The sequence below is a fragment of the Capricornis sumatraensis genome, chromosome 2 (genome assembly GCF_032405125.1).
Source record: "Capricornis sumatraensis isolate serow.1 chromosome 2, serow.2, whole genome shotgun sequence".
NCBI lineage: Eukaryota > Metazoa > Chordata > Mammalia > Artiodactyla > Bovidae > Capricornis > Capricornis sumatraensis.
Window position 1 is genome coordinate 18,200,891 of NC_091070.1, and position 23,334 is coordinate 18,224,224.

General features: G+C 37.9%; 1 protein-coding gene across 10 annotated transcripts in view; it reads left to right on the forward strand.

The window, feature by feature from the left end:
* NUMB (NUMB endocytic adaptor protein) overlaps nt 1-23,334 on the forward strand; it is a 160,517-nt gene that overhangs the window by 120,539 nt on the left and 16,644 nt on the right. For 7 of the 10 annotated variants that reach the window (XM_068966094.1, XM_068966103.1, XM_068966100.1 and 4 more), the window contains 2 exons: nt 486-560; nt 4,907-4,939. In XM_068966094.1, coding sequence (XP_068822195.1) covers nt 486-560; nt 4,907-4,939 — 108 coding nt within the window. The remainder of the gene's footprint in view (nt 1-485; nt 561-4,906; nt 4,940-23,334) is intronic. The other 3 variants (XM_068966101.1, XM_068966104.1, XM_068966102.1) reach the window with 1 other exon arrangement.

The following is a 23,334-nucleotide window of genomic DNA, read 5'->3' on the forward strand; positions in this document are numbered from 1 at the left end:
ATGTACTGTCTTAAAATTTTAGTTTTCAGCCCTCTTATGTGCTTCCCGTAAAAAGAGTATGTGATCTCTTCAGGCCTTGAATAGCTGCTGTTTTTCTTTGTACCTTTTCAGTATATACACACACACATGTTTTGTTTTAGGATTATTTTTTATGTCTAGAGATGCAGTGTCTAGCACAGACTTTGATGCCTCAGATTCACTAGATTCAGGTAACATTTACCTGAATGTTAACCTGACATTTACCTTTCCTTATTGTGTTCTTTTTCACCTACTCCCCTTTAACAACTCTTTGAGACCTTTATTCTAAATCTCATTCATATGAGGACACCGAGGATAAGTCAAGTTATATTATCGTAACTGTTCTGTAATGCTATGAGTTTCTTGAGTGGAATTTTAGTATTCAATTTTCTATCACATAATGTCTATCATATAGTAGCTACTCAGTAAACACAGCAATATCCCTAACTCTTCTCTTCTTTCTGCAGTACCTTGGGCATGTAGAAGTTGATGAATCAAGAGGAATGCACATCTGTGAAGATGCTGTAAAAAGACTGAAAGCTGTATGTATTTGATGGTTGCCAGTGTTGATCTATATGCTATAAACACTTTCTCAAAAGATTTTGTTCAGTAAATTACAGTGATCCACTGTCCAGTAAGAACAGTGTTTCTTTTAAGGCAAAAGATGTGCACTCGTTAATAAAGAGCATTTCATGTTGTCCATCCAAAGATGTAAGTTTTAATGACCAGCTGCTTCAGTGTAGGCCAGACATTATCTAAAAGATAGTTTTAATTCAGAACCCATGTTAAACTAGTGGTATGAACTCTTATAGATGAATAATATTCTAAAACCAGGGTAAAACTATTTCAGTCACTTAACCTAACTGTGGTAACTGGGTTATAAATTAGTAATTTAAATCTGTAGGAAACAGCTTTCCAGGGAAAAAAAGTATAAAATAGAGTTATCTGTTAAATGGCCGGTGAGGATTATTTTGGGGATACTTCCTATCATTACTGCTACTCCCCAGTTTCCTTCTTTGTACTCCTCTAACATTAAGTATTTCCCTTCCTTTTGCACAAACTTGAAGTGGAGAGTCCTTTTCAAGGATCAATAATATCTATTTTGCCTATTACGCCATAGAATATATCCCAGGCATATGCCTGTGTATTTAATAAAAGGAGTTCAGAGTTCACAAAGGTTCAGCTTAAGGTGTTAATTTCATGGTTTGGACAGGTTTGAAGAGTGTTTCTTAGATTCTGACAGCCCTTTTCACAACCTTCCTTTTCTCCAATGTGTGGCCTTTCCTGCCTTTGCTGTGAAAGCTTTAAGCATTATTTCTGCATGCCCTTGCCCCAGACAGCATTAAATACTTGTTGCTTTGGGTTTGCTGGTATGCTAGGCTGCCACAAGTTTGGCTACTAATGAATGAGTGCTTTTTTTTCCCCCTCAATTTGCTTAATCAAAACTTTTCTGCTTTTTGGTATATTTTATATGACCTCTTATATATAATTCCTCAGTATAAAAGATATAAAATCAAGGAAGCAACCAATTTGTTGAAGTGGATTATGTTTGCCAACAAATGTCTGAATCTGTTATAGAAAGGAAAGGAGAAGAAAAATAACTGATTATGGTATGCAAAAAACTTAAAAAAAAAAAAGGACAACCCAGAACAATATACAGATACACATACATACCCTTTACTTCAGATTTTGGTTATTTAAATTCTTAAATGTTTGAATACCTTCTTAGTCTTATCTGTGCTCTTCATTTAATCATCATTAATGTTAAAGGAATTTCATAGTTGTGTAGACTTGCCATGTCCACCTAAATATGTTCCCGAGTTAAATGCAGCCACAGATAATACAGTTTTCCAAGAAACTTAAATTCAATCTCTTCTTTAACAAAATAATTCTAAGTTCACTAAGAGAATAAGATTAAGAACACTTATAAAGCTTTTTAATTGAAGGATGATTGCTTTACAAAGTTGTGTTGGTTTCTGCTGTATAGGAATGTAAATCAGCCATAAATATATATATATATATATCCCCTCCTCCTTGAACCCTCTAGGTTGTCACAGAGCACCAGGCTGAGCTCTCTGTGTCAGTTTCCCATTTGTTAATACCCAATGAAACTTCCCCTTCTACTAATACCCTTTCTAACACTGTATGGAAATGGTTGCAGAAAGTTGGAAGTCTTCAGATGTTGTTCATCCTCGGATCATATCATGTTAGTCTGCCAAAATACATGATTTTTGTCTTTTCATATTTTTACTACATAGAAATTTCTGGATACCTTTTTTCCTCCTTTGACCAAACATTTATCTAACAAACATCTGTAATCTACTGTGCCAGATGCTTATATTGTGCCAAAAGCTGTGTCTGGAGATGTGTTTATTTTCATAGATGATAAGTACTCCTCTTAGAGTTTCAAATAAATGGAAGCAAACATAAAAATGTACAAACCTACAAGCTAAAGAAATAGCATGTCTGGAATAAGTTTGAATGCCAAAAAGTTTTAAAATTTAAAGAATTATGTAGCTCAAATGTACCGGTTAAATAGGAAAACAAACATCTTAAACGTATCACTCAAATGATTGTTGAACTAAAAATGTAACGTTCTAGTGCTTTTTAAATTTGTGGGAGATTGAAGAAGCAGGATAATTTGCAAGTACAGTTTTTTTAATTTTCTTTCCAAGTGATTCATTAAAATTTAGGATTAACTTCAATGAGAAGTTATCAACATACTTAATATTCTCAAATCAAAAGATATTGTAATTAAACAACATTAATTCTCAGAGCATAGATACGTTTAAGTTTAATTTTTTTTGCATTATATTCATAAAGTTAGGTACAGTATTTTCAATTCATTTACTTTGTGGCATAATTTACTTAGCCACTTAGGGGTGTAGATTGTATAAGATAAATGACAAAAATGACTGTTGTCCATTTTCAGTGCCTTTATGACATAGTTGCAGAGTGAGGAGTACCAGTTTTATAAAAAGTGTTTTGGGCCTTTGGTTATCTTGCTTGATACTGATGCAAGATGACCTTTTAAAATGTCTTTTCTTCCCATTGTCTCTATAAATGTCTTCCGCACTCTGTCTTGGTTTTAGTTTCATTACACTACCAGTTTCTAATATGTTGGTTTTTTATTCACTATTTGATATATTTGTTTTAATATATGTTCTTGTTTCAGCAGGTAAAAGAATCATAATTGTTTTTTAAATTAGTTTTATTCTCTAATCTAATAACTATCTTTTGATGCATTTTGCACGTCATCTTTTTTCATTAACATCTGAGGTCTTTTATAAAAAGAAGGCAAACTCCATGTTTAACAGGAGCTTTTCTGGGAGCTAAATTAAATATTAATGAATCTTCTTCTGGTACCTTCCTGTCCCTAAAGAATGGTGAATCTTTTAACATGGCCTGCACCTTTTAAAAGCTGGTGGTTACCTAAAAGTCTAACAAAACTAGAGTCACCAAACTTGGCAGCAGAAATAAGTTTAGTCTTACTGTGTAACTACCCACTTTCCTTTTTATATTTCTAGCTTAAATTGAAAACATTTTGTGGAAATATTTGATGCTGTTTGTGATTTTTCAAAACCTAGAGAAAAAACAAACTATTTAGTGTTTGAGAATATTGAATGAATTTATAAATTATCTGTTGTTGTTCAGTCGCGTCTGACTCTTTGTGACCCTGTGGACTGCAGCATGCCAGGCACCTCTGTCTTCCACTATCTCCCGAGTTTGCTCAGATTCATGTCCGTTGAGTTGGTGATGCTATCTAGCCATGCCATCGTCTTAGATAAATTACCTAAGAGAGTCAAATTTCTGTATAGTTGTCTTTTTCTAGGCATTTGTTCACTGTTAATAACAGTTTATAAAAGGCAAAGGCTTAAAGTATAGTTCAGCCAAAACTAAGAAATGTTAACATTAAGCTAGTTTGGGTGAATTAGAACTCATCTACTTTGCACAAATTCTTCAGACTTTACATGGTGGCCAGTTTTCAAAATTTGTATATGCTTAAAAATTTGTGCTGGGATCTCAGACACTTGTCTCTTTTTTACCTACATACAGTTACAACTGTCACTGCAAATTTCTTTATTCTAAAATAGAATTTTAAAAGAAAATAGGACCATATTCCTCAAATTTCAGCTGTGGCTCACAGATTTGGTTTGGTTCTCAAATATATTAGTTTTCTCAACTCCAATGAAAGCATCGGCCTTGTGTTCTCTATAGATGATTTATTCCGTGTTTGAAATCGAAAATATCTGTTAATTCCCTATGATTGCTGTGGAATTGATCAGCACATACATACATATAAATCAGTCCTAATGCATTAGTAAGAATTCTCTAAGTGACATCTTTAACTCAGTAAGCAAAAGTCTGACAAGGATCCTCGCTGCACACTTATAATTTAAGTGTAGCATTTTTTAATGTTACTGTGTGGACTGGTTTTTTAATTGGTGACTTCCACATATTTGACCACTGGTTTTAAATTGAAAAATGTATATCTACCAATATATTTACCACTTACTATTATGAAAATTTAAATGCAAATCTCACCAAATCAGTATATCATAATCTTTTTCTCTGCTGCCAAATTTGAATAATCTGTTTTAAATGTCAAAAGAGAATGCTAAAGTAACTAGTTGCTCTGCATGAATACAGGTTCTGATCTCTTCTCTCTCTGTGGATTCTTAGGCCGTACAGTATGTTTCCCTGCATTTTCATGCACCCTTCCTTTTTCCCTGTCACTCCTGGTATGGATAACTCTTTAAAACTCTCACTTCCTCCCCTTCTCCTACTTTGCCCTTCACCTACCCTCTGTGTGTGCTTATTGCTGTGAAACCCTGGGACATTTAGCCCATACAATAATAGCGCTCGACTTGTCCCCCTGTTCCTCCAGGAAAGGAAGTTCTTCAAAGGCTTCTTTGGAAAAGTAAGTTTGATGCCACATTCGTGCCTTGCTTTATAAGGAGTTACACCCCTAGTATAGCATTGATGTATTTTTTAAAAAGAAGTACAGCTTTGGTTTCTTTATAATACAGGAATTGATTTGATGGAGTATGGAAATTAATGAATCTGAAAGCTGCTATCTATGATATTACCTGTGTGTTTGTTGATACTAAAACTGATAATTCCTAGGAAAGTCCAATAAATAAATCAAGTAGGTTAAAAAAGAATTGCTTCCTCAAAACTGGGTGTTAAATTTAATTTGATTTAGCAAAATTGTTCATATTAGAATATTTTTGAACAAGTAGGCTTTACTTAGTGCTCAATATTGACAGAGAAGTAGGAAGAAATACTAAATTCAAGTGAAAATTAAAATGTATCCCAAATTTTACATTCATTGCTATTGCTTTTTCTCAATTTAAGTTAAATTTCAGGTGAAGTAAGTAAAGTATGTGAACTTATCTTTGGGGATCCTGTAGTTTTCAACCTGGGATGGTAACTTAAGAAAAACTATCTTAATTAGTAGTCTATCAAATGAATGTCATATGTGTAATGTTCTTTATGTAGGTGCTTTTTAAAGAATGATGTTCAGTGTTCAGATTTCCTTATGTAGGGTGACAGTACAAAAATAGATAAATACATTTCTAACATTTTTGTGTCTAAGCTTATTGTTTAGTTTTGAGTAAGTGCCACAAAATAAGACTCAGACGGTATAAGAAACTACTGTCATTTTTATAACTCAGTGTACATTACTAAAAGTTTATGTGTTTATGTGAATATAAAATATAAAAATCCCATCACAGTTAATTTTTCACTGGGTGGTTTTGTTACTTTAAAGAATTTCTTTTTTTCTTTTGGGCCACACCACATGGCTTCCGCATCCTAGTTCCCTGACCAGGGATCAAACCTGTGCCCCCTACAGTGGAAGCTCAGAGTCTTAACTGCTGGCCTGCCAGGGAAGTCCCTAAGAAGACCAGTTTTTAAAAATGATTAGTTTCTATTTCCTTCTCAGTTAAGTATTTCAGTTGTAGCTCTTTTTTTTCCCTCCACATGTTCTGGTTTAAATTGGGCTTCCCTGGTGGCTCAGATGGTAAAGAATTTGCCTCCAATGCAGGAGACCTGGGTAGATCCCTGGGTCAGGCAGATCCCTGGAAAAGGGAATGGCTAACCACACCAGTATTCTTGCCTGGAGAATTCCATGGACAGAGGAGCCTGGCATGCTCCATGAGGTCACCAAAAGTTGGACACAACTGAGCAACTAACACTTCAACTTCACTTCTGGTTTAAGCTACCATTATACTAAATAAAGTAAACAAGTTTGAAGGATTTTAGATTGAATGGTTTATTCAGGACCTGCTATCAGTCTGAAGTATAAACTCATTGCCTGGAGAATCCCATGGAAGGAGGAGCCTGGTAGGCTACAGTCCATGGGGTCGCAAAGAGTCGGACACGACTGAGCGACTTCACTTTCACTTTCAATGTATCCACACATGTCACAGTAAAACTTTTAGTAGGTATTTTGAGCCTGAATCAGATGAACAGGTCCATAGAATGTGAGTCACATTAACAGGTCCATAGACTGTGGGATCTATATCTAGCAAGGATTAATCCTATAGACACTTGCATACTTATAAATAGGCATCCTGATTGTTAAGCGGATTTTTTGGTGGAGCATTTTTTCTTTTCCAAATATAATTTCTCAAAGCAATTTCACATGAACCCAATTAAAGTATAAATTTAAGTATTTTCTAAGTGATCAGTTTTTAATGTATCTACTTTGGTAAAGCAGTCTTATCTATGAATGCTAGGATGTAGAAAATATTAATATGGTTTATAAAAAAATATGTTGAAGTGTGTTTTTTTAAAAGGTTATAGCATCATGTTAAAGAACAAAAATAGCTATCTCGTGAGAATCAGTTCCCAGGTGACAATATTCATTGCTGTGTATAATGAGGTCATTGTACATCTAATGTCACAACTGGGTCACACCATGCTTCTTAGCTATTTTCACTGCATTTTGCTACATCACAAATTTATATGGTATGAGAAAGAAAACTATGAATTATCTCACTTAACCCTTACAGTAAGCCTGAAATTATTATTTTCTCCTGTCTTACAGTGAGAAAACCGAAGTTTACAGAGGGTTAAGTGACCTGCCTGAATTCACAGATACAATAAGTGGTAGAGTCTAGGATTTGAACCCAGATAATCTGATTTCAAAGTCTACATTGTTAAATCACTTGGCTATACAATCACTCTATTTCCAAATTATTTACAAGCAAAGTGTAAGAGATTTAACCTTATAAAGATGTTAGTAAGTAAAGAGCTTCCTAAAACTCATTTTTGTTTTCTACCTTTCTTCTTTAAAGGTAGCAATTTAATTTTGGATTTTTGTCTCTGGTCAATTTACTTTATTATTAAAGCTTTAAGGAATCTTTTCCAGTGGTTCAAATAACATTTTATTTATCTAGAGATGTTTAAATCATACTAGTGAGATTTTCTTAAAAGATACTAATCTGTCCCATAATGTGAACAAATATGACACTTAGAATTTTTTTCTTTTTTAAAAAATTTACTTATTTTTTTAATTGAAAGATAACTGCTTTACAGAATTTTGTTGTTTTCTGTCAAACTGACCCTTAGAATTATTGAGATATAATTGATATACACCAATGTATGTTTAAGGTGTACAGCATAATGATTCGAGTTCATATGTCATGAAATAATTACTAGGATAAGTTTAGTGATCCTCTCCATCTCATAGAGATATAATACAGAATTTTTACGTTATTGTGGGGAGAATTATTTTTATGGCCAGGCAGTTTATTCTTATGTACAGTTTTTTTTTTTTTTGTTAATTACAGTTAACTCATTCAAAGAGTTTGGAAACCAAGGTGGGGGAAAGCATCACCCATAATCTTTCCAGAAATTTACTTATAAATGAAAACTTTTCTTGAATTTGGAGCCTTTTATACTTTTCAAGTTGCCATCATTTAACTCACTTTCAACACTAATCTACAAGAAGTCGTCTGGTGAAAGAGGTTTGGTTTGTTGAGTTTGCTCAGTCATTTGTGTTTTGATGAAAGCTAAAAATGAAGAATCTCATAGAACAGTATGTTAGGGAGTTTTTATCTAGTGCAGCTCCTCATAAATTTTGACACTTTCTTAGCCTTCATGTTATGTATGTTTTAATGGTCCAACAGTTATCAAGAGTTTCTACCAAACATATTTGCATAACAGTAGATGGGTGAAAGAATTATTAGCCCTGATGACCAGGAGAACTGCTGCTGCTTTTCCCTTAGTTGTCCTGGACCTGAATACTCTGTCCTGTTCCTGTCGGGGGCCTGACCTCCCTGTTCCTCCATCTAATGGAAGCAGTACTTTCAGAAGCTTTATTAATGAGGAACAGATAAACCTGGGTGTCTTACAGGTCTGTGTTATTAACCCATTGTAAGATTACATACATCTTAGAAGGGGGGGAAAAACCTACGACTCTGAAATATCTTTTTCTAAACTTAGCTACATTAAATTGCTCATTATTTTAAGAAAGCCAAGAATATTCTCAACTCTTTAGAAAGTACTATATACAGCTCCTAGTGTATTTGGCTGTACTCAACAAATGTTTTATTAATATTAGCAAGCAATTACATGGCCCTTAACATTTGAAAAGGATTTTAAATTTTAATGTATTTGAGGAAACTCATGAGCTAAGTAAATCTGTATTACCATTTTATGAGGAACTCGCTGAACATAAAGATATAAAATGTTTTTAGGCCACCCTGGTAGGTCTCTTTTTCAAGCCGTTGTATTAGAAAAACTCAGTTCAATCTGCCTCCTGTTAGTCTTTCTCCTGTGTCTCTCTTTACTGCTGACACAAAACACTTTACTTTTAGTCACCGAATGTATAGAGATTTTTTTTTCCCCTACACCAAGCAATTAACTGTGACACCAGCTGAGGCACTACAGTTTAACTCAGTTCTTACCCTGTCTACTTGGAGATAGTGTCAGACCGCACAGATTTAAGAATTCAATCTCATAAGACTGGTCCCACCTACTTCAGATGCCAATTGTAGGTAGTTGGTCCCCAAGTTACTCGTAATACCTTCTGTCTCTGACTACAAATTGGAGATTCCCATGACCTCCTCCTCAGGCTTCATTAATTTGCTAGAACAGCTCACAGAACTCAAGGAAACAGTTACATTTACCAGTTTATTAAAGGACATGATAAAGGATACCGATGAAGAGCCAAATGAAGACATACCTACAGCAAAGTCTGGGAGTGCCCCAAGGGCAAGAGCTTCTGTCCCTGTGAAACTGGAGTATGTCACCTTCTCCATGTGCATGTGTTTGCCAACCTGGAAGCTCTCGGAACCTTGTACTATTAGGATTTTGTGCTGGCTTCCTCGTGTAGACATGATAGATTATTAATTCCAATTCCATCTCCTCTTCCTTTTTTAGAGGATGGAGGAATAAAGACTGAAAATCCTAGGCTTCTCATCATGGCTTGGTGGTTCTGGTGACAAGTTCTTATCCAGGAGCCCACCCAGGATTGTATCATTGAACAAAAGATGCTCCTAGTGTTCTTATCACTTAGGAATTTACAAGGGTTTTAGGAGCCTTGTGTCAGGATGGGATCAGAGAACAAATATCAGGACAAGAGATGCTCTTTGTGTTCTTGCTTGGGGAATTTCAAGGATTTCAGGAGCTCTGTGCCAGGAACCAGGGGCAAATACCAGTGTATATTTTCTAGTATCTCACAGCCATCCACTTTATAGAGCTTTATACTTAGGGATGTGTTTTGACCTACTTTCTAACTTGCTACTCAAAACAGTTCAGTGAATTAGACATGATAGTTGATGAAACTACATTTTACAAATGAATAAACAAGCTCAAAGAGGTCACCCAGCTAGTAGTAAATGGTAGTGCCTACCCTGAAACCAAGGTTTTCTGAAACATAGTGCTGCATGCCTTCTCCTGCCCAGTGTTGGTCTCTGCTTTCCTCAAGAGGCTTTCATTACAGTGAATGGAAAAATGTCAGATGCAGGGGACACTAGACTGCTCAAGGGCCTGAATGCTTCCCACAAACATACATTGTATGGCCTGCTCACAGTTCATAAATTTAAATTAGTTGCCAGTATTTCAAACATTGAAAACGTTCAGATTGAAACTATTATATCTATTTTAGGAATGGCAGATCTGGCAAAACGGCTAACTTTGTATGCGGAGCTGAGTAGCCGTTATGCCCTTTGGTTGCCTGTTGCCACATCCCTGTAGCTCCCTGTTGTCCTCACCGTCTGCTTCACTCATTTTGTTACCTGCTTTTAACCCTGTGGGGATTTGAGTTTGTGAACTCCTCCCTGGGCTATTTAATTTGGGGGAGGGGGTTAACCACTTCTAACTGTATAAAAATCACCAAAACTGTTGTAATATCTGTTATAACAGATACTGTTAACGTACTGCCACGTATATATTTTTTCAAGTTTTTATGCTGTTACAGTTGTTAAATGGCATCATTAGAAATAGTTGTTTTAGAGAATACATAGTTGAAAAGTAGCACATGGTTATATTGGTTGCAACTAATTCTCAAGAGTAAAACATTTAAATGGTATTCATGACCACGTTAAGCCAGTGTGCTCACATCTACATTCTATTTAGATTTCCTGTGTTTCCTCCTTAATGGCAGATTGTACTTAGACCACTCTGGGTCCTTTCCTCTACAAGTGAGGGAGTATCTGCTGCCTCTTTCCTTTTCTTCCTTTCTGCTTTTTAAATTCCCACGCCCTTTCTTCTATAAAATTTACCTTCTCTCATATCTTATTAGATGCACATTTTAGGGTTTGTTTTTGAAGTATAATATAACAGATTTCTAAAGAAGGAAAAATAAAAAAGACAATCCCAGGAGTCATTAGAATATTTCCATTGATCCTTGGTTTCAGTATTTCCTGTAACATGATCAACATGTAACATGTCAAATGCCCTGGCCACTGATCTTTTCTAGACTAAAAAAAAAAAACAAACCAACTCATTAACCTTTGAAGTTGTTTTTTTTTAATTTGTATTCATAAAGAGTCAGTGGTTCGGGACTTCCCTGGTGGTCCAGTGGCTAAGACTCTGAGCTCCCAGTGCAGGGGGCCCAGGTTTGATCCCTGGTCAGGGAGCTAGATCCCACATGCTACAACTAAGACCCAGAGCAGCCAAATAAATAAATAAAATTAAAAAAAAAAAAGAGTCAGTGGTTCTCAAGCCTCAAGTCACAGTTAGTGTCTAAAACATACTAGGAACTGTACTAGGCTATCCAGATCAATGATGAGCAAGATGGTCTCCATTTATTTAGTCCAGCTTATTCTCACTTTCAGATGACTGTTTGGCTATCCCTTCCTTTTCCTTAAATCTCCAGAATTTCTTACTCTGTTCTCTCTTTCAGTTGGTGACCTTGCTTCCTACTTCACTGAACAAATAGAATCAGCTGGAAGAGAACTCTCAGACACAATACTGCATCTTCTTACCTACATGCATCTGTGCATATGTATTCCATTTTCCCTCCTATTCAAGGGATAAGCTGTCTGTGTTCGTAGCTGAGGGCAGCTCCTCCACAAAATTCTTATTCCAGCCTTTACTTACTTCAGTATCGCTATCCCTCATCCTCCATAATCAGTTTTCTTTCTCTAGTGGATTGTCCACTAGCATGAAAAGAAACCTTTTTAAACGGAGGTTTCTTCTTGGTGCCTTCAGTTTCTGCTCTCCTTTCCTCTCTTGAACACTCTATCAGACTTTTACCCTCATCACTTGTCCAGTCATCTGTATTATTATTCCAGTGGTGCTATTTACTCAACCTATCAACAGCATTTGACATAGCCCATCCCTCCCACTCCTTGAAAACACTATTTGTTTGGAGTTAAGGGGTCATGCTGTCTTCATTTTCCATTATATTGCTGCCTGCTTCTCAGTCTGTGGATTCTTCTCTACTTATGCTTGTCCCTTGGTGAGCTCATCCAGTGTCGTGGATTTAAATACCATCTCTATGCTTATGATTTTGAAGTTTCTATCTCCGGACATCTCCCATAAATTCCAGAGTGGTATTTCCATCTTAGAAACAGTATAGAATAGGGGTCAAGGACAGACTGGGGATCTGGATTCAGTTCAGTTCAGTTCAGTACCTCAGTCGTGTCCAACTCTCTGCGACCCCATAAATCACAGCACGCCAGGAGTCCGTCGCCAACTCCCGGAGTCCACTCAAACTCATGTCCATCGAGTTGGTGATGCCGTCCAGCCATCTCATCCTCTGTCATCCCCTTCTCTTCCTGCCCCCAATCTCTCCCACTATCAGGGTCTCTTCCAGTGAGTCAGCTCTTCACATGAGGTGGCCAAAGTATTAGAGTTTCAGCTTTAGCATCAGTCTTTCCAATGAACACCCAGGACTGATCTCCTTTAGGATGGACTGGTTGGGTCTCCTTGCAGTCCAAGGGACTCTCAAGAGTCTTCTCCAACACCACAGTTAAAAAGCATCAATTCTTTGGCACTCAGCTTTCTTCACAGTCCAACTCTCACATCCATACATGACCACTGGAAAAACCATAGCCTTGACTAGACAGACCTTTGTTGGCAAAGTAATATCTCTGCTTTTTAATAGGCTGTCTAGGTGGTCATAACTTTCCTTCCAAGAAGTAAGCACCTTTTAATTTCATGGCCGCAATCACCATCTGCAGTGATTTTGGAGCCCCCCAAAATAAAGTCTGTCACTGTTTCCACTGCTTCCCCATCTATTTGCCATGAAGTGATGGCACCAGATGCCATGATCTTAGTTTTCTGAATCTTGAGCCTTAATCTAACTTTTTCACTCTCCTCTTTCACTTTCATCAAGAGGCTTTTTAGTTCCTCTTCACTTTCTGCCATAAGGGTGGTGTCATCTGCATATCTGAGGTTATTGATATTTCTCCTGGCAATCTTGATTCCAGCTTGTGCTTCCTCCAGCCCAGCGTTTCTCATGATGTACGCTGCATGTAAGTTAAATAAACAGGGTGACAATATACAGCCTTGATGTACTCCTTTTCCTATTTGGAACCAGTCTGTTGTTCCATGTCCACTTCTAACTGTTGCTTCCTGACCTGCATACAGATTTCTCAAGAGGCAGGTCAGGTGGTCTGGTATTCCCATCTCTTTCAGAATTTTCCACAGTTTCTTGTGATCTACACCGTCAAAGGCTTTGGCATAGTCAATAAAGCAGAAATAGATGTTTTTCTGGAACTCTCTGGCTTTTTCCATGATCCAGTGGATGTTGGCAATTTGATCTCTGGTTTCTCTGCCTTTTCTAAAGCCAGCTTGAACATCAGGGAGTTCACGGTTCACGTATTGCTGAAGCCTGGCTTGGAGAATTTTGAGCATTACTTTACTAGCGTGTGAGATGAGTGCAATTGTGCGGTAGTTTGAGCATTCTTTGGCATTGCCTTTCTTTGGGATTGGAATGAAAACTGACCTTTTCCAGTCCTGTGGCCACTGCTGAGTTTTCCAAATTTGCTGGCATATTGAGTGCAGCACTTTGACAGCATCATCTTTCAGAATTTGAAATAGCTCAGCTGGAATGCCATCACCTCCACTAGCTTTGTTCGTAGTGATGCTTTCTAAGGCCCACTTGACTTCACATTCCAAGATGTCTGGCTCTAGGTGAGTGATCACACCATCGTGATTATCTGGGTCGTGAAGATCTTTTTTGTACAGTTCTTCTGTGTATTATTGCCACCTCTTCTTAATATCTTCTGCTTCTGTTAGGTCCATACCATTTCTGTCCTTTATGGAGCCCATCTTTGTATGAAATGTTCCCTTGGTATCTCTCATTTTCTTGAAGAGATCTCTAGTCTTTCCCATTCTGTTGTTTTCCTCTATTTCTTTGCATTGATCGCTGAGGAAGGCTTTCTTGTCTCTCCTGGCTATTCTTTAAAACTCTGCATTCAGATGCTTATATCTTTCCTTTTCTCCTTTGCTTTTCACTTCTCTTCTTTTCAGAAGCTATTTGTAAGGCCTCCCCAGACAGCCATTTTGCTTTTTTACATTCCTTTTCCATGGGGATGGTCTTGATCCCTGTCTCCTGTACAGTGTCATGAACCTCCGTCCATAGTTCATCAGGCACTCTATCTATCAGATCTAGTCCCGTAAATCTATTTCTCACTTCCACTGTATAATCATAAGGGATTTTATTTAGGTTACACCTGAATGGTCTAGTGTTTTTCCCTACTTCTTCAATGTAAGTCTGAATTTGGCACTAAGGAGTTCATGATCTGAGCTACAGACAGCTCCTGGTCTTGTTTTTGCTGACTGTTTAGAGCTTCTCCATCTTTGGCTACAAAGAATATAATCAATCTGATTTTGGTGTTGGCCGTCTGGTGATGTACATGTGTTTATTTAATCCTGGCTCAGCTGCTTATTAGTTTTGTGACCTTGGGAGATGTTTTTAACCATTTTGTACCTCAGCTTCCCCATCTATTACAAAAAAAATAAAGGGATAATACTAATTCCAACTTCATGTGATTGTTCTGAAGATTAACTTAGGAAATGCAAGCAAAGGGTTCAGAATAGCTTGCTGTATGAAGAAGTGTCAGTATCATTAGCATCAAACATTTCACCCTAAGGCATTTCACATTAATGTGTCACAAACCAAATTCTAAAACTCTCCCCCAGACTACTCTTCCCTAGTCTTTCCCATCCCAGTCCCTGTGCTTTAGCCACAAATCCTGGATCTGATCTTGACTTCTTTCTCTTTTGCCTTATATCATCCTGTCAGCAGTTCCTGTCTGACTACCTCCACCAGTACCCTGGTCCATCCCAGCTCCTCTAGTCACCTGAATCATTGCATTAATGTTCTACTCAGTCTGCATTCATCATTATCCCTCTATCATCTGTTTTCAAGATATCAGTCTGAGTGATCTTTTTAAGATAGATCTGATTGTTTCCCTACGGTGCTTGGTCCTCCAGTAGCTTCCTGACCTACCCAGAGTAAAAACCGAAGTCTTCTGGGCCTAGTGGGCCATTGTACATGAATCCCCTCTGTCCCTTTTCCTGTCTTCTTCTATTCTTGCTTCCTATATTTCAGCCATACTAGCCTCCCTGCTCTTCCTTGAGCATACCAGGTATACTTCCACTTCAGGACCTTTGCACTTGCTGTAACCTCTAATCTGGAACACTCATCATCCAGATATGTGTGTGGCTCACTTCCTCATCTCTTCCCATTCTTTGCTTAAAAGCCCCATTTTCATTGAGGCAGTCACTGAGAGAACCTTATTTTAAATTTCAAATACCACCTTCTTCCATATATAAACACTCACTGTCCCCCTTCCTAGTTTTATTTTCCTCTGATAGAAGTTATCACCATCTGTCGTAGCATCAGTTCAGCTCAGTCGCTCAGTCGCGCCGACTCTTTGCGACCCCATGGACTACAGCACACCAGCCTTCCCTGTCCATCACCAGCTCCCAGAGCTTACTCAGACTCATGCATTTTACTAATTTGGTTTTTTAGTCCTTCCTCACTAAAACATAAGCTTTCTGTGGACAGACATCTTTTGTTCACTGCTGAATCTTTAATGCCTAGAATAGTATGTGGTCCATAATGGCTACTCCAAAATGTCTGACTTAGTGAATGAAAGATGCACTGCTTGCAAGTTCACCTGTAGTCAAACCAGACAGGTTAAAAAAAAAGTTAGCAAACTGTGTAACAATAACAAGTACTGCTGGAGCAGAGAGGGAGAATGAATGCAAGCGATTGTGTTTAAGGCTTCTGAGAGGAGATGATACTTAAGGTTGAGACTGAAGACTATGAGTTCCAGTTAAACTAAGAGGAGAAAGGCATAGAAGGAGCAGCATTAACAGAGCCACTGGGCTGAAGAGAACCTGCTCCAAATCATTCATTCATTCACCCTAGGTATATACAAAAGGAGACAGAAGGTAAGACCTAAGTTTATGATAAAGACGACCACGGTGGTGGGGGGTCTTTCACTGTGAGAAGAGGTGTAATGAATTTGGTTTCAGACAGGTTGAATTTTAGGTCCCTGTGGAATTTCCACTTTTTCTATTATATATGTTTGAAATATGAACTTAATATTAGAATAATTTCTGTTCTAGGTTCCTTCTTCCCCTCAAAAAATGATTTGGCATACTGGAAGAGCTCAGTTGCCTCAAAAAATCTCAGTTTTGTTGTTTGGTTCATGACATGTTATCATCCTTATTTTTTCCTGAAAGCCTTTAAAGGCCCTTCTCACTTAGGAAAGTACAAGATAAAAGTTACTGTATTTTTAATAAAGCAGCCATTGGAGATACTACCAGTCTCAAATTCTATAGAAAGTTGTGTTTTTCTTTACTGTTCTTTCCTTTGAAGATACATACTGTATCTTGGAATTTTAAGACAAAATTTGTTCATTACACAGTCTGTTCAGAAATTAAAATGTCATCTAATAGATTTGAAGGCCCTTCTCAGATTTTTTCTAAAAAGAAGTCGTCTTGTTCACTCATTACAAGGCACTCTGTGCCATGGTTGCCTGGTAATATGTTATTACACCATAATGACTGGGTTATCTCTGTGTGTAGGTGTGGCAGAAAGACTGACCAGAGATTCTTTACATACTGGGTACCCTTGAAGACCTCTTTGGTGTGTAGCAGAAAGAGCTCTGCACAGTAGAATGGCAAATCACTGTTGCTCAGAAAGAGTGACTTGCTCTAATCTTCCTGCCCAAATTGGTCTTGTTTGCTGCTGTTGCTTCTTCACATTTCATAGCTAAGCCAAATTACGCTTCTGTGTGTCTTTATAGCATTCCTTTGCTTTGGCTTACATTAGAACACCTTTTGTTCTTATCGTATTCCCAGCACAATTGTTTTGCCCCCAATATTACTTCTATTTATGTTGATTAATTGCATGTTCTTATCTCATTGTTGGCTTTGGGAATCACAGAACTTTAGAGTTGGACTGCACCTGAGTTCAGGTCTCAGTTAATATAATAAGTTATATATATAATATTAATATTATACTACAGTAAACTAGTGGGATATAAGGGCATTTGTTTTAAAAAATAGAAAAGAAAGAGAATTCAGGGGCAATTCCAAACAGATCTAATATTTCACTATAATGAATTATCCTTCCAAAACCCTTTTATAAAATTGTATTGTTGCAAATCCATGCCCATTTGTTTACATATTGTCTGGCTGCTTTTGTGCAGCAAGGCAGACTTGAGTAGTTGACACAGACTATATGGCCTGCAAAGCCGTAGTTATTTGGTATCTGGTCCTTCACAGAAAGTTTCCTAATCTGTGATTTAAACAGTTTAGAAACTTAATTCTCCGACTGGAGATCTGAGGTACTTCCCCAAATAACAACAATATGTATAACAAAAGAGTGACTGTAAGGATCTGTCAACATCCTGAGAACCCTACCAACTTATGATCTCTATCCTTGAAAAAAACTTTCTGAAGTGGTATTGACTTAAAAAAAACAACAGGCAGCTGGACATAAGTAGGTAGATGGGCAGTTCTTTATTGTAATTAGTTATTTCATTGCTTTTTATTATGAGTAGCTTTGATATTTAGGAGAAAATGATCTTATAGTGTACTGAGCTTATTTAGTTACTGTTTCCATGTCATTTTTGCAACCAGTTTGTTTCTTCACTAGTATTTTCATGTTAAGATTACTTGTGCATTTCTCTTACTTGCAAGTACAAGTTTCCTGACTTAGCAATTTGTAATCAACTGATTTCTTGCTGTCCTTTTCTCCAATGTCAGAGTCTGCTTAATTTCTGTACTGGTTTGTATCTACCCATAATAAAAGGTGTTTAAGGGAAAAGACTTTGATGCTGGGAGGGATTGGGGGCAGGAGGAGAAGGGGACGACAAAGAATGAGATGGCTGGATGGCCATCTCACTGACTCGATGGACATGAGTCTGAGTGAACTCTGGGAGTTGGTGATGGACAGGGAGGCCTGGCGTGCTGTGATTCATGGGGTTGCAAAGAGTCAGACACGACTGAGTGACTGAACTGAAGGGAAATGTTAGTTTTAAAATTCTAAATTGGATATTTAGAGAGTTGAGTGGTTACTTGAAAATTATACTTAATTTGACATTTTTCACTTATAGGATAGCCTGATCCTTCTTAGATTCCACCAATTTAAATTCTCAGTTACTGAAGTTTTGTTCATATTAGACCCATTTTCTTTCCTTGAATAATAAACAGTTTTCTCTTTGTTATAAAATTGTCTTTTTTTATGCACTGACGCTAGTCAGTGTGAATTCTACCTATTATCTTGAAAGTATCATTAAAATAGAAAGCACTGGAACCGTGGTGATAGAATAATTCTTAATTCTCATATATACATTACCCCTGTCACATTTTTACTAGTGTCTGAAGTATTATGTAGTCTTTTTACAGACTTTGTGTATGTAACTAAGATTATGTGTATTCTACATTTCGTACTTATTCTGGGTTATCTCTTTTTTTAGTCCTGTGGTTAGCTAACTTTAACCTTGTCTCCTAAGATAATTTGCTTAAGTAGACAGTTTCAAGGCAAACAAAAGGAAAACTTCCATCTCTCTGTGACTTTCATCATTTTCTAAAAAGTGATTAGGAATCTTAGTTTATGTTACCAGAATGAAAAACTCTAAAAAGCTGACGGATAGTTTAGAAGCACTGCTCCTATAGAGTTTGTGAGAGGAAGTTTTGACTTAATTTCAGCTGCAGGTGTGTCTTTGATTGTTAATATCTCAACCCCTTATTGATGTAATCATAATGTGACAAACTCTACTGGCATCCAAGAACTGGCACTCAGATGTATGAACAAGTGGAAAAATTCATATTATCTGTTTTCATCCCCTGTTTAGAGTAGTCAGAAACTGTGAAATATGACAGATACAATGCTTCACTGATACGTTTAGTACACCACCATAAAGATTAAAGACACACCTCAAAAAGCAGAGATATTTTCATAAAGTCTAATTGGGCCAAAAAAATATTTCCTTGTGTATGATAAGGAGACTAAATAGGGAGCAGTCCCATTCTAAAATGATCTTTTAGTTTTCCCACTTTCAGTCTCCCAGCCTTGTAGTAGTTCTGTCTGTTGCATCAGATGCTGTGCTGTAGGTACTGTTGCACAGTGAACGTAGTGATAAAATTGCAGGTTCAGATTTCTGACACAGGATTCTCAGTACCATTTGGCAGCCTATATGTCACTGATTTAACTGTGTCCTCTTCCTATAGCAGATACTTAGCAAATTTATTCCTTCAACAAATATTTCTTAAACTCCTGCTCCATACCAGGCATTGTTCTAAGTTCTAAAGATACAGCAGGAAACAATAAGTATGAAAAAAAAACCTTGCCTTCATGGAGCTTACCTTCCAGCAAAATACTAAATACTACCTAGTTCAGTTCAGTCGCTCAGTCGTGTCCGACTCTTTGCGACCCCATGAATCGCAGCATGCCAGGCCTGCCTGTCCATCACCAACTCCCAGAGTCCAAAACTCAAACTCAAAGCTCAAACTCACGTCCATTGAGTCGGTGATGCGATCCAGCCATCTCATCATCTGTCATCCCCTTCTCTTCCTGCCCCCAATCCCTCCCAGCATCAGAGTCTTTTCCAATGAGTCAACTCTTCACATGAGGTGGCCACAGTACTGGAGTTTCAGCTTTAGCATCATTCCTTCCAAAGAACACCCGGGGCTGATCTCCTTCAGAATGGCCTGGTTGGATCTCCTTGCAGTCCAAGGGACTCTCAAGAGTCTTCTCCAACTCCACAGTTCAAAAGCATCAATTCTTTGGCACTCAGCTTTCTTCACAGTCCAACTCTCACATCCATACATGACCACTGGAAAAACCATAGCCTTGACTAGACAGACCTTTGTTGGCAAAGTAATATCTGCTTTTTAATATGCTATCTAGGTTGGTCATAACTTTCCTTCCAAGAAGTAAGCATCTTTTAATTTCATGGCTGCAATCACCATCTGCAGTGATTTTGGAGCCCCCCAAAATAGTGTCTGACACTGTTTCCACTGCTTCCCCATCTATTTGCCATGAAGTGATGGGACCAGATGCCATGATCTTCATTTTCTGAATGTTGAGCTTTAAGCCAACTTTTTCACTCTCCTCTTTCACTTTCATCAAGAGGCTTTTTAGTTCCTCTTCACTTTCTGCCATAAGGGTGGTGTCATCTGCATGTCTGAGGTTATTGATATTTCTCCCAGCAATCTTGATTCCAGCTTGTGCTTCCTCCAGCCCAGCATTTCTCATGATGTACTCTGCATATAAGTTAAATAAACAGGGTGACAATATACAGCCTTGATGTACTTCTTTTCCTATTTGGAACCAGTCTGTTGTTCCATGTCCACTTCTAACTGTTGCTTCCTGACCTGCATACAGATTTCTCAAGAGGCAGGTCAGGTGGTCTGGTATTCCCATCTCTTTCAGAATTTTCCACAGTTTCTTGTGATCCACACCGTCAAAGGCTTTGGCATAGTCAATAAAGCAGAAATAGATGTTTTTCTGGAACTCTCTTGCTTTTTCCATGATCCAGTGGATGCTGGCAATTTGATCTCTGGTTTCTCTGCCTTTTCTAAAGCCAGCTTGAACATCAGGGAGTTCACGGTTCACGTATTGCTGAAGCCTGGCTTGGAGAATTTTGAGCATTACTTTACTAGCGTGTGAGATGAGTGCAATTGTGCAGTAGTTTGAGCATTCTTTGACATTGCCTTTCTTTGAGATTGGAATGAAAACTGACCTTTTCCAGTCCTGTGGCCACTGCTGAGTTTTCCAAATTTGCTGGCATATTGAGTGCAGCACTTTGACAGCATCATCTTTCAGAATTTGAAATAGCTCAGCTGGAATGCCATCACCTCCACTAGCTTTATTTATAGTGATGCTTCCTAAGGCCCACTTGACTTCACATTCCAGGATGTCTGGCTCTAGGTGAGTGATCACACCATCGTGATTATCTGGGTCGTGAAGATCTTTTTTGTACAATTCTTCTGTGTATTATTGCCACCTCTTCTTAATATCTTCTGCTTCTGTTAGGTCCATACCATTTCTGTCCTTTATGGAGCCCATCTTTGCATGAAATGTTCCCTTGGTATCTCTCATTTTCTTGAAGAGATCTCTAGTCTTTCCCATTCTGTTGTTTTCCTCTATTTCTTTGCATTGATCGCTGAGGAAAGCTTTCTTATCTCTCCTTGCTATTCTACCTAAGCGTTGGTTAAATATGGGCAGTTATAGTTGTTGATGGGTATATCTGTTTGTTTATTGAATCCTCATCATAATCCCATGAGGTATGTGACATTATTAACATCGTTATGCAGATGTGGAATCTGAAGCATAGAAAGGTCAAGTAATTTGCCTTTGGTCATAGTAATAAGTGGCAGAACCAGAATTCACACTCAGACAACAGCCTGGTTCCAGAGTTTGTGCAGTCGCTGTACTATACTGCCCCAATACTGCTGTTTAAGTCTTTACACTCTTAAATCTGCCTACCTTTTTCTCCCTAGCAAGGTAGATCTTCTCATCTCCTGATCAGATGAATTTGTGGCTCTTTGAAGTAAACTTCCTCAACTTGTCACTCACTCCTTTTCTAATCTGTCTTCATTTCTACTCGGCTTCACTCCATCCCTCTGTTTCAAGGAAGGGACATTTCCCTTCCCATCTAAAATTTGTGTTCTGGCTTCCTCCTATTACGCCTCCTTGACGACTTTGTTCTCTGCATTACTTTTTTCTTGGGGCTTTAATCTCCCATCTTTCCACTGCCTATTGTCATTCAGCAAATAAGCATTATTTGTTGTCGTTGTTGAAAGTGTGTCTTACTCTTTCAAGAAGCTTTGTTGTTGGGAGAAATTTTTAAGTTTATTAATGTAACGATAAACACTAATTGTTTATTGCCCTCTTTAAATTCCAGGTGCTTTATATAACTCTGGTCCTTTTACCAACCCCACAGATCCTTTACAGATGTGGAAGTAGAAACTCAGAGGATTCTGTAGCTTCCTTAGCTTATGAATAGTGGCATTGAATTCAGACTTGTATCTGTCTTACTCCAAAATCCATTTTATTTCTAGTAAGGCACGTTAGTTTACCACAATTTTTAAAGGACCTCCCTTGATACTCTACCTGTCCTCCGTTGCTGTACAGCTCTTTTTTGTAGGAAAGCTTTTTTAAAGAAAGTATTTAATATATGTAGACTCTTCTTGCCTTTCATTTACTTCTCAACCCATTCTAGTCTGACTTCCACTTTATTAGATCCTCCAGAGAAACAGAACCACTGTCTGTTTCTCTCCCTCCCTCCCTCCTCTCTCTTGTCTGTCTGTCTGTCTTTGTGTGTACACACACAGACCAGTAGGCTGGAAATTCGGGCAGAATTTCTTCTCAGGGAAACCTCAGTTTTTACCCTTAAGGGCTTCAGCTGGCTGAATGAGGCCTACCCATATTATCAAGGGTAGGGTTATTGCCTTTACCTAAAGTTGCTGCTGTTCTTCAGTCACTAGGGAAAGGAAAAGTGAAGTCGCTCAGTCATGTCTGACTCTTTGCGACCCCATGGACTATAGCCTACCAGGCTCCTCTGTCCATGGGATTTTCCAGGCAAGAATCCTGGAGTGGATTGCCATTTCCTTCTCCAGGGGATCTTCCTGACCCAGGGGTCAAACCTTAACCACTGAGCCACCTGGGAAGTCCTTATCTAACGTTAGTTGATTGTAAATGTTAATCACATCTGCAAAATACCTCTGTAGCAACATGTAGGCTAGTGTTTGATCAAACAACTGGGCGACCATAACCTAGCCAATCTGACACATAAAGATAACCAGCCGCCTCAACCTCTGTCGGTCCATGGTGTCTTACTCATCACTACATCCAATAGATGTTTTTCACATCTTTCCTTACTTGGTCATTTTACAACATTTGACATTTTGGACCACATATTACTTCTTGAAACTCCTCTCCGTTGGTTTCAGTGATGCTAATCTCTCTTCATTCTCCTCACTATTCCTTTTCTGATATTTCATTACTTGTCTCCCAATTCCTTAATTATTGATATTCTCTCCTGTCCTTGGCCCTCATATTGCTCCCACGATTGATGTTTCCCAAAACTAAAATTCCATCTTAAGAGTTCTCTACTGAATTTAGATCTGTATATCCAATTGCCTGGATGTTGCACACACATCTCAAACATTGCTTGTCTAAAACTGGAATCCTAGTCTCCCCCTCTCAAACTTGCTTCTGCATCTCTTTCTGTTTTCTTAGTTTGTGGTACCCTCTCCACCCAGTTAACCAAGCCAGGGACCAGAGAGGGGTCTTCAACATTTCTCTTAGATTCACCATTTCAGACTTCTCATCTCCAGCCCTGTATCTCACCCAAGAGAGCTCAACCCTCATTTTCTCTCACC